Source organism: Dermatophagoides farinae, chromosome 4 (assembly GCF_024713945.1).
Source record: "Dermatophagoides farinae isolate YC_2012a chromosome 4, ASM2471394v1, whole genome shotgun sequence".
Taxonomy (NCBI): domain Eukaryota; kingdom Metazoa; phylum Arthropoda; class Arachnida; order Sarcoptiformes; family Pyroglyphidae; genus Dermatophagoides; species Dermatophagoides farinae.
Window position 1 is genome coordinate 6,148,979 of NC_134680.1, and position 10,356 is coordinate 6,159,334.

The 10,356-nt window shown below is 31.4% G+C and overlaps 5 protein-coding genes across 6 annotated transcripts; 3 read left to right on the forward strand and 2 right to left on the reverse strand.

Moving 5' to 3' along the window:
* Positions 1 to 93: 93 nt before the first annotated feature.
* On the reverse strand, positions 94 to 2,995 carry LOC124489817 (transketolase). Its single transcript, XM_047052208.2, has 4 exons — positions 2,232 to 2,995; positions 2,025 to 2,137; positions 457 to 1,944; positions 94 to 379 (listed from the first exon to the last, which is right to left on the reverse strand). Exons 1-4 carry the CDS (start codon positions 2,324 to 2,326, stop codon positions 204 to 206), a joined length of 1,872 nt encoding a protein of 623 aa, XP_046908164.2. The 5' UTR covers positions 2,327 to 2,995; the 3' UTR covers positions 94 to 203.
* A 1,490-nt stretch (positions 2,996 to 4,485) lies between these two features.
* Positions 4,486 to 5,549, forward strand: LOC124489818 (uncharacterized). The gene is made up of 2 exons (XM_047052209.2): positions 4,486 to 5,174; positions 5,237 to 5,549. Exons 1-2 carry the CDS (start codon positions 4,654 to 4,656, stop codon positions 5,364 to 5,366), a joined length of 651 nt encoding a protein of 216 aa, XP_046908165.1. The 5' UTR covers positions 4,486 to 4,653; the 3' UTR covers positions 5,367 to 5,549.
* An 86-nt stretch (positions 5,550 to 5,635) lies between these two features.
* On the reverse strand, positions 5,636 to 7,921 carry LOC124489828 (protein C1orf43 homolog). Its single transcript, XM_075729898.1, has 3 exons — positions 7,721 to 7,921; positions 7,441 to 7,642; positions 5,636 to 7,370 (listed from the first exon to the last, which is right to left on the reverse strand). Exons 1-3 carry the CDS (start codon positions 7,781 to 7,783, stop codon positions 6,871 to 6,873), a joined length of 765 nt encoding a protein of 254 aa, XP_075586013.1. The 5' UTR covers positions 7,784 to 7,921; the 3' UTR covers positions 5,636 to 6,870.
* On the forward strand, positions 5,657 to 6,879 carry LOC124489827 (uncharacterized). The gene has a single exon (XM_047052223.2). It carries the CDS (start codon positions 5,657 to 5,659, stop codon positions 6,806 to 6,808), a length of 1,152 nt encoding a protein of 383 aa, XP_046908179.2. The 3' UTR covers positions 6,809 to 6,879.
* Positions 7,922 to 8,204: 283 nt separating the features above from the next.
* On the forward strand, positions 8,205 to 10,277 carry nvd (cholesterol 7-desaturase nvd). Of its 2 annotated transcripts, XM_075729897.1 has the most exons (5): positions 8,656 to 8,814; positions 8,889 to 9,138; positions 9,190 to 9,270; positions 9,336 to 9,949; positions 10,013 to 10,277. In XM_075729897.1, the coding sequence occupies exons 1-5, from the start codon at positions 8,656 to 8,658 to the stop codon at positions 10,175 to 10,177; spliced, it is 1,269 nt and encodes a 422-aa protein (XP_075586012.1). In that variant the 3' UTR covers positions 10,178 to 10,277. The 2 variants fall into 2 exon arrangements, with proteins under 2 accessions (XP_046908178.2, XP_075586012.1); XM_047052222.2 differs by having other exon boundaries at positions 8,205 to 8,814; positions 8,889 to 9,270.
* Positions 10,278 to 10,356: the final 79 nt, after the last annotated feature.

Consider the following 10,356-nt stretch of genomic DNA (forward strand, 5'->3'; position numbering starts at 1 on the left):
CATTTTTTTGTCGTTTGAAAATTTCAAAAAAAAAAAAAAAAATTATTTTTATTTCATCAATCACATCACATCATCATCAATTATCAATTATCATTCACATATCAAATTAAATGATATATAAAGAGATGATTAAAATTTGTTAAAATTTTAAAAATTCAATTCACACATGAAAATATATGTTTTCCTTATATACTACTATACGACTATTTCTTTTCAATCATTTCCAATGCAATTTTAACAATGGTTTTTGCATCAATGCCATATTTTTCAATCAATACAGATGGTGGACCACTTCTTGGTATCTCACGAATAGCTAAACGTTTCATTACGATGTTTGGTATATCGGCAATGACACCGGCTACAGCTTCACCAATACCACCTTGTGTAAATAATGAATGAAGAGAAAAAAAAATTAAATTAATTAATTGAAATATTAATAAGATATATGAATAATACCTTCAGGATAATGATCTTCAATCGTAATGATACGGCCACCAGCCTCTAAAGCATTTTTGATAATCGTTTCACGATCGATTGGTTTGATTGTAAATGGATCGATAATTCGTGCTTGAATATTATGATTTTTAGCCAACAAATCGGCTGCATTCATTGCTTCCAACAATGTAACACATGCACCAATCAATAGGATTTGATCATTTTTTGATGATCGTACCACTTTAGCTTTGCCAACAGCAAATATTTCATCATTCGAATAAATGATTGGTGTTGCTGGCCGTGATGTTCGAATAAATGTAATGCCATGATATTGTGCAGCTAATTCAGCTGCACGTTCAACACTTACGGCATCTGATGGATAGAACACCAATGAATTCGGTATGGCACGAAACATTGCCAAATCTTCTAATGCCATTTGTGATGGACCATCTTCACCAATGCTTACACCACAATGTGATCCAACACATTTGATATTAGCTTGTGATATTGCGCCCATTCGAAGTTGATCAAATGTTCGTGTGAAAAACGAAGCGAATGTCGATACGAATGGAATGGTTCGTCGACGACAACCGGCACCGATTGCAACACCAACCAAATTCTGTTCAGCAATATAACATTCAATGAAACGATCTTGGAATGTTTTTCGATAAGTATCAGAGAAAGTACTGTTTTTGGTATCACCATCCAAACCGATAACACGTGGACAGCTTTTACCCAATTTTACCAATGCTGTACCGTAAGCTTCACGTGTGGCCACTTTTTGTCCAATCGTATAATTTGGTGGTTCCACCAATCGTACACTAAGATCAACATCCGGAACATTGACAATAGGTGATTCAGGCTTCAATGTTGTTTTTGGTGTTGAGATTCGTGATTGAATCTGAGCAATAATGGCTTCAGCTTTATCACCCAATGGTTTTCCATGCCAATTAACTTTATCTTCAATTTCATCAGTAAGTCCTTTTCCTTTGAATGTTTGAGCAATCACAGCAGTTGGACGATCTTTAATTTGAGAAGCCTGATCAAAAGCTTCAACCAAAGCCTGAACATCATGACCATCGACAACAATTGCATTGAAACCAAATGTTTCTACACGTGCTTTATACAATTGCATATCGTGTCCAAATGCAGTTGGTTCACTTTGTCCCAAACGATTTACATCGAATATGGCCACCAAATTATCCAATTTATATTTCGATGCAAATGATAATGCTTCCCAAATCGATCCTTCAGCCGATTCACCATCACCAATCAAACAATAAACACGATATGGTGCTTTATCAATATATTTGCCAACATAAGCCATACCAGCAGCGATAGATAAACCTTGACCCAATGATCCGGTAGCAACATCGACAAAATTCAAACGTGGTGTTGGATGACCTTCTAAATCGGAATCAATTTTTCGAAGATTCAATAAATCTTCCACAGGAAAAAGGCCACTTTCAGCCCATGCAGCATACAAAATTGGTGCAGCATGACCTTTGCCTAAAAAATGTCAAAATTGAAATGAAAATTAATCTCAATATATTCAACATCAAATTATCACTTAATTGATATATACTTACTCAAAATGAAACGATCATTCGATGCACCACGTGGTTTATCTATTGAATAACGCATTGTACGAAAAAATAAAACGGCCATTATTTCGGCCATTGATGCACATGATGTTGGATGACTATGATATGTGAAGGTGTGTTTCAATGATCCAAAAAAAAAATCAATAAATGTAAAAACTATCGTAAACAAATCATTGAAAAAAATACACATACCCAGATTTAGCCGCATTTGTTGAACGTATTGAATTGATACGTAAACGATTAGCGATATCTTGTAATTGTTGCGAAATTTCTTTCGTTAATGCCATTATTGATTGATTAATTGATTGATTGATAAATTTTTTAATATTAAAATTGATGAAATTATAAACAAAAAAAAAGATAAAAAAAAATTTTTTTTTTTTGAATTTTTTGACAATGTGCTCCTATTATGATGATCACCGAATGAATGATTTGAATGTCAATCGATTTGGTTTTCTTGATTTGATCAGAAATTTTGGCCAACAAAATCAGTATTTTTATATATGTGTGTGTGTGTGGTATAGAGTGGTGCTTTTTTTGTCGTTGTCGGTGGTGTGTGTGTGTGTGCACACCATTCATTCTCCGAATGAATTATGTTCATTTGACTATGAGAAATTTTTTTTTTTTTTTAAATGAAATCATTTGCTTTTCTTGTCTGTTGATCATCATTTTTAATGGTTGAAATCAGTGCTTGTTGCCGGTGATGACGCTAAAGACACACACACACATACACACAGACACCATTGCATCGTATACTTACATTATGACGATAAATCCATTGTTTCAAGGTTGAACACACACACACACACACAAACATACATCGACTATGAACACATCAACCACCACGACCACGACCACTACAAATGGAATGAAATTCAAGCCATTCAATTATCGATCAAATATATCACCATATTGAGGCAGGAAAAAAAATGTGAAATTTCAATATAATCGATGGTGTGGTTATTTGTTTTCATTGATTTTTATATATATATCCAAATCCAATGATCATCATCATTATCATCGTATGATTGTATTTCAATCATAACAGTTAAAGATTTTCATTTTAACCATAATCATTCAATTATTAATCGACTACTGATTTGAAAAACAGAAAATAAAAATTAGTTTCAAATTTCACATGTCTAATTAACTTTACCGAAAAAAAATCATCTTTTTTGCAACAATTCATTATCAATTGATTATCAATCAATCATTGATTTGTGCATAATTGTAATCGTAGACACTTGTTGCTATCAAAAAGAACAAAAAAAACATCATGATGATATATCAATCGATCGATATGTGTGTAAATGTCATTGGATTTCATTTCATTTCATTTTTTTTGGCAAATGTTTCAATCTATCGTGGTTATCGGTCAATCTGTAAAGCAAAAAAAAAAAATCGTGAGAATAGACCGTGAATAAACAAAAAAAAAACTTATTGTGAACATACCGGGCCAATTCAATTGCAATGTTCAAATGAATAGCTAGCAGTAGATTTTTGATTGTTGATGATGATGATGACCAGGAAATTTATGATTTTTTTTCACGTTTATAGATTTTCATGGTAATCAATCGAAATGAAATTCTTGGAAAATCGATAATGAATTGCAATGTAGAAAAAAAAACTGGGCTTGTTAATTGATGGCTGCGATCGACAAGTAAGCATTATTAGTATTTTGTTGGCGAACTAATTATTTTTGATGATCGATTTTGGCCAAATTGTCTAATATGCCATAACCTTGAACTTGAAATTTTTGCCTCTTAGCTTATGACCGTATTTTGTTTTCATGGTAAATGATGTGTGATGGATGAATATAGAAACAAAAAATAACCAGATTTTTTGAGGCAAAATGAGATGGGATGGGATTTTTTTTTTTTTTTTTTTGGTTCATTGAAAAATAATTATCGATCAATTGGTGTATTAGAATTTTTTTTTTGAACATGATGAAACAAATATAGACAAATAGTGTGATGATTTCATAATGCTATAAATAGTTCACTTGAAATTCATTTCTGGTTTCTAATAAATTTTCACAACAACAACAAGTCAAATGAGGTCAACAACAATCGACCGGTCTTTTTGGTGAAACTTGAAATTTGTTGAAACGATGAAGAAGAAGAAGAAGAAAATTTATTTGAAAATAAATTGTTTGTTCCCGTTTTTTGAGATTGATAAAAAGAGAGAGAGAGAGAGAGAGATAGAATGTGCATAAATAATTAGCGTTTAAAGAAATTGTTGAAAATTATACTGGTTCTTCGTCTTTTTCTTAGTATACCGTTATATTTGAACTTTTGATGATCAAGGTATATTGTAGTTGATGGTAGATGAGAACAAGAGAAAGAGAGAGAGAGAGGAAATGAGTAAATTCCAAGGTTTAAAAATATCTAGTTCAATGATATTTTTAGAGAATGTAGAAGATGGTCATCGATGATCTCATCATTTATATTTGGTCATTTCATTCGGTCAGTTCGATTTGTAAACATTCGATTCTATTTCGACCATATTTTTTTTTCCTTCTGGTGTTTGTGTGCCTGTGTCTGTGTGTGTGTGTGTGTGTGTGTGTTGATGTACGGAACCAGAGATTAAATAATCAACAATAGCTGGGAAAAACATGGATCCAAAATCCACCATCATTTTATTATTGGTTACTGTTTCGGCCATCGAATGTATGGAAACGGAAATCGATTCTAATCGTACACTATCATATAGTCGTTCATCACGTCATGCAAAATCATTTCGAATGGAAAAAGAAAAAGCATTGGCAACGAATGAAGTGTCACAATTTTTGAATACAAAAAATATTGTTAAAACAATTGTGAAACTGGTATTTGGTTCATCGGAAGAAAGTACGGCAACATCAAGACAAGTGTTGAATTTATTGGTCAAAGTATTGGATATGGTTAAAACAAATTTCGCTCAACGACGTAATGGCCGTTCATTGTTGAATGATGAACGTGGTCTTAAAGATTCATTGGATGATGCAGCCATTGCTGGCATATCGATGATGAAAGGTTTTGTACGATCATTATTATCTAATGATCCAAAATGTATTCAAAGACATATATGTGATGCTGCTACGAATGCGGCACAAGAATCACGTGAACTTGGTTCAGTTATATCACAGATTGGAGGGTAAGTAGTAATTGAGATGTCTTTGAAAATTTCTTTGATTTCACACAATCTATCATCAACAGGTATGCATCAAGTTACGTATTGGACAGTCAAAAAATGTCACCATTCAATTCAAATTATAATGCTGCACGTGTTGGTCGTGGTGGCGGTGATTGCCGTAAAATGTATAGCTGTAATGAATCTGAAATTTAAAAAAAAAATCAAATCATGAAAAACGATTTTTAAATTTCAATTTTTAGTATATTTCATCTATAAATTTTTTTTCAAATTTCAAACGGAAAAAACAACCATTTTTTTATTTATTTTTCATCATCTTTTTTTGTTTTTTTCTTCATATTTTTTTGGTTGAAATGAATAAATCGTTTTCGAGCTGTTTTTTTTTTTGATTCGATTTTTTTTTCTGTGCGTTCCTTTCATATACAATGTCCGAGTGTTCAATGTTTGTTTTTTTTGTGTGTGTGTGTGTGTATGTGTGGTAAACAATGGATGATAATAAATCGAATCAAAATGATGATGAAAAAATTGTATTCAAAAAACGTAAACGTAAAATTGAATCAGTGAAAAAAATTAAAATTCAAGATGATGATGATGATGATGATGATGGTGGTGGTGATTCAATCGATTGGACAGCATTGGATGAATTACGTGAATTACAAAAATCTCGTAAACGTATTACCAAAGGTATCGATGTAATGGATCTATTGAAACAAGATATGATAATGGCAAAGAATAAACAGAATGATGGTGAAAAAAATGGCGATAAAGTATTGTATGGTTTGACCGATTCAAAAACATTATTGGCCAATGAATTAGATCTTGGTAATACGTTTAGTTTGGAAACAAATCGTCGTGATGAAGATGCTGAAATGATGAAATATGTTGATGAAGAATTGGCCAAACGACGATCAATGGCCAATGATGATTTGAATGATGGTGGCCATAATGAAACTTCATCATTACAATCATCTGATTTAACTAAAGATTTACTAGTGAAATCAATGCCTGATCATCTTTTGCAATTGATTAATAATACAAAATCAAAAAATGAAGAAATGCTTTCATCACAAATGTTATCCGGTATACCTGAAGTTGATCTTGGTATTGAAGAACGAATAAAAAATATCGAAAAAACCGAAGCAGCACGTAATAAATTGATTGAAAAACGTATACAACGTGAAATGGAAAAACTTTCTGACACAACGAATGCCACCGATTCGAATGATCCGACAAAAGATTTATCATTTGCGCCGAAAAATCTTGCATCATGTTTCAATTATAGACAGAATAATTTACTTCATACCAGTAATAATATTGGCAATAATAATTCTATGCCAAATCATCGTTTCAATTTACAATCAATGTCAACGGACAATAAAGAATTAATTAGCCATTTTATCGATAAAGAAGAACGTAAAGCACAAGGTAAATCACGTGACCATCATCATCATCATCATCATCGTGATCAACAATCTGTACAACAATATGATATTGAACCAGTTGTGGTTATTGGTGATGAACCATTAAAAGTACGATTACCGAAACCAATGGATAAAGATAATCGTATGCCCGGAAAAGATAAACCGTTGGATAATTATATGTTTGAAAAATTTAAAAAACATATCAAAAAACGGTGAAAAAATTTTTTTTTCACATATATTCACATGTAAATCATTTATATTCATTAAATTAAAATCAATCAAACACATGTTTCATCGGTTTTATTATCTTTAGCCATCATCATCATTGTTGATGATGATGAAAGATTGGCAAGATTTTTAAATGAAAGATTTGTCGCTAAACCTCTGCCAATACCTTTTCTTTGTACAATTTTTGTTGGTGATATTTTTTCATTAGATGTTGTTGTATCTGGAATTTTCGGTATAATCTGTGCTTTTAATCGTTCCATTAATAAATGAAAACGTTCATAATGTTCACTATCGAAATCTGGTTCAGGATCATAACGTGCATGTATGTAAATATCAACTAATTCATTGATTATAATTGGATCACAATGGCTCATTGGACCATTTTGTTGTTGTAGATTAAGAAGATATTGTCGTATATCTTGATCAGGATGACGACGACGTTTTGTTGTTTCATCGTCCATTCCATATGAATCAATAATAAATTTTTCTAAATCTTTTAAATTATCAACCGTTTTCATTCGATAAATGTGTTTATATTTTGTTACATTGGCTGTATATATTTAAAAAAAATGGAATGAAATTAAAAACAAAAATTTAAAAAAGATTGATTTCATCCAAACCTTCTGAACAGTGAAGATTATCTGAATTCAATAAAATTGGTTCATAACGTATTGAACGAATATCATTTAAACGACGTTCAATTTTATGACAAAGTTCTTTCGGTGCAGCATAACCAATTGGAGCATGTGGACCATCGGTTGGAAATTTTTGTGCTAAACGCATAATTTGACGTTTAGCAAATATGAATAACAATGTTAAAATCTATATTGATTGATTTGAATATGAACAAATGATATGTGATGAAAAGATTAAAAAATCAATCAATTGTGAATGCTTTACCAATATTCCAATGGCAATGATAATGATGGCTGCAACGCCCGGTTTAAATTGTCCATCACCCATTGCTGTGAACTATGATATTCACAGAATTAATCAAAGATGAAAAGATTGATAAATGATATCGCCATATGAGAGGAATCGATGATAACCACAGAAAAAAAAATCGAATGAAATATTTTGATTCTTAACCATTCATACATTGTAAGTAATTCATCGAAAAAAAAGAAAACCTGTTAATACGATGTAAAATGTATTCGAATTTAAAAAGTGGCATAAAACTTGGCTGTAATCATTGAATTCATTTTTTTTTCATTTCGTTTCGATTATTTATGACATTCAGAACAATTTGACAGCTAAAACGACGACGACAACGATGATGATGATGATGGACAAAGGAAAAAGAAGAAGAAGAAGAAAATCGCCTATGGATTTGACCATACCAGTGAACACTGGTGTATACACAATTTGTTTTATATCGAAGGTCATCAACGTCCTTTGAGGGGAAAGACCACAACGCATTTAATGATTTACCGCCAACCTGATTATCACTCATGGTCATCACATACATTTTCTTTTCAATTTTTGTTGTTGTTGTTGTTGTTCTTATTTTTTTTTTTAATCTTCAAAACTAACTTGTTATTGATGGGTAATGGTACAGTAGTGCTTCGGTTTTATTACCACAATTTACCCGTCATCGGTTTTATTCGATTGTTTCTATTCAAGGATAATCATCATCTAGTGAAAAAAATGTCTCCAATATCTATGGACCACTGTATCTGATTTTGGTTTGATAACTAGAAATGATAAGAGAGAGAGAGAGAGAGAGAGAGAGTGATAGAGAGAATTTAAAGCGAAAGTGACTTCATCATCATCATTTGAACATTTACACTTCAACGGTGAACAATTCGATTCGTGGGAAAAAAAATTCAAGTTCAATGATGATGATGATGATGACGACGATAAAATTTTGTCTATTTGATCATTTAATCAAAACAATTGATCGATTATCATTGAATCATTTGTTCATTATCATCTTGGTGTTTGTCATCTCATATTTCCTGTATAAATTTATTACATTTGCTGAAATAATTGTGGTGGGTATTGCTCTGTTATGATTCTCGATAATTCTAATGTAATGAATTCCCATTAACATTTCCTGTGATTACAGGATTCAAATGAACAGGTACCGAAAAATGTACGAATATTACCTAATCAACAGTTGCCACCATTTTATCCAAATGGTTGGATACCAATATTGGAATCAAGATTGTTGAAACGTAATCAATTAAAATCAATATTATGTTTTGGAAAAGAATTAATAGTGGCTCGTGGTCCAAGTAACAAGGTTTATGTATTGGATGCATATTGTCCACATTTAGGTGCCAATCTAGCTATTGGTGGTATCGTTGAACGATGTCGTATTCGTATCGGTGGTGATAAAAATAACAACAAAATTGTCCATAAACAAGAAGAGGATTGTATTCGATGTCCATTTCATTCATGGGCATTTCGAATGTCCGATGGTAATTGTGTGGATGTACCATATGAAGGTATGTAAAAAAACAGATCATTAGAAAGGTTATCTAATTTAACAAGTTTTTTTTTCTTTTCATAGATAATGTTCCCAATGCTAAACTTAAAATATGGAAAAGTTTCGAAGTAAATGGTGTGATTTTTGTCTGGTATCATGATGATCCTAATGTTGAACCAGAATGGAAACCAGAACAAATTGATGAAATTATGACAGGAAAATGGCAATTTTATGGCCGTACTGAACATTATGTTAATTGTCATTTACAAGAAATACCAGAAAATGGTGCCGATATTGTACATTTGAACCAGATTCATTCATCATCAGTATTTGGTTCTGGTGGTCTTGAAAATCGTTATAATTGGTTCAATCGTATATTGAAACATGAATGGAATGCACAATGGTCACCATGTCCGGCACCAGATCAACAACATATATCACATTTAGAAATGATTAATACGAATAAAATTTTTGGCATAAAAATCATTGAATTCCGTTTCAATGTACGACAAATTGGTCCGGCTTATGTTGAAATTCATTTGAAAAGTGATATTTTTGGCGGAATCGAAGGCGTTATGATACAGATGGTCAAACCGATTGGCCCGATGCGAAATTCAATTATTCATGATTTTTATTTCAATAATTCCATAATCAGTTTTATTTTCAGTAAATTTTTCCTGTTTGCTGAAGCAAAAATGGTTAGTTTTAGTAAACAAAAAAAAAAAAGAAAAAAAATTATCTTTTCATACATTATCATTTAGATTCAACGTGACATTGAAATCTGGAATCGTAAAGCATTTCTTCGTCGTCCATATATTGGAAAATCGGAACAATCATTGGTCAAATATCGTCGATGGTTTAGTCAATTTTATTCGAATGGTGGTAAAAATAACATCGAACAAACGAAAAATGATTGTGATTGGTGAAACAAGAAAATGGAAAAAATTTATATTTTTACGTTATAATCCAATGAATTTTTTTTTTTGGTTACAAAATAAATGAATTTTTTTTTTGTTTAAAAAAAAATATATAAATCGAAATACAAATTTTCCCAGAATAATCGATGGATTCGTCCATCATCATTCATTATTATTCTTGACAATTT

What these genes read in the sequence shown, in the direction of transcription:
- LOC124489817 (XM_047052208.2), bottom strand. Translation starts at nt 2,326, where the DNA reads ATGGCATTAACGAAAGAAATTTCGCAACAATTACAAGATATCGCTAAT. An exon ending in ACAAATGCGGCTAAATCTGG is followed by an intron (nt 2,138 to 2,231) that starts GTATGTGTATTT and finishes CACATATCATAG; the next exon opens with TCATCCAACATCATGTGCAT. An exon ending in TGAAGATCATTATCCTGAAG is followed by an intron (nt 380 to 456) that starts GTATTATTCATA and finishes TATTTACACAAG; the next exon opens with GTGGTATTGGTGAAGCTGTA.
- LOC124489818 (XM_047052209.2), top strand. Translation starts at nt 4,654, where the DNA reads ATGGATCCAAAATCCACCATCATTTTATTATTGGTTACTGTTTCGGCC. An exon ending in GTTATATCACAGATTGGAGG is followed by an intron (nt 5,175 to 5,236) that starts GTAAGTAGTAAT and finishes TATCATCAACAG; the next exon opens with GTATGCATCAAGTTACGTAT.
- LOC124489827 (XM_047052223.2), top strand. Translation starts at nt 5,657, where the DNA reads ATGGATGATAATAAATCGAATCAAAATGATGATGAAAAAATTGTATTC.
- LOC124489828 (XM_075729898.1), bottom strand. Translation starts at nt 7,783, where the DNA reads ATGGGTGATGGACAATTTAAACCGGGCGTTGCAGCCATCATTATCATT. An exon ending in TCATTGCCATTGGAATATTG is followed by an intron (nt 7,643 to 7,720) that starts GTAAAGCATTCA and finishes CAATCAATATAG; the next exon opens with ATTTTAACATTGTTATTCAT. An exon ending in TAATCTTCACTGTTCAGAAG is followed by an intron (nt 7,371 to 7,440) that starts GTTTGGATGAAA and finishes AAATATATACAG; the next exon opens with CCAATGTAACAAAATATAAA.
- nvd (XM_047052222.2), top strand. Translation starts at nt 8,656, where the DNA reads ATGATGATGATGATGATGACGACGATAAAATTTTGTCTATTTGATCAT. An exon ending in CATTTGCTGAAATAATTGTG is followed by an intron (nt 8,815 to 8,888) that starts GTGGGTATTGCT and finishes CTGTGATTACAG; the next exon opens with GATTCAAATGAACAGGTACC. An exon ending in TGTGGATGTACCATATGAAG is followed by an intron (nt 9,271 to 9,335) that starts GTATGTAAAAAA and finishes TTCTTTTCATAG; the next exon opens with ATAATGTTCCCAATGCTAAA.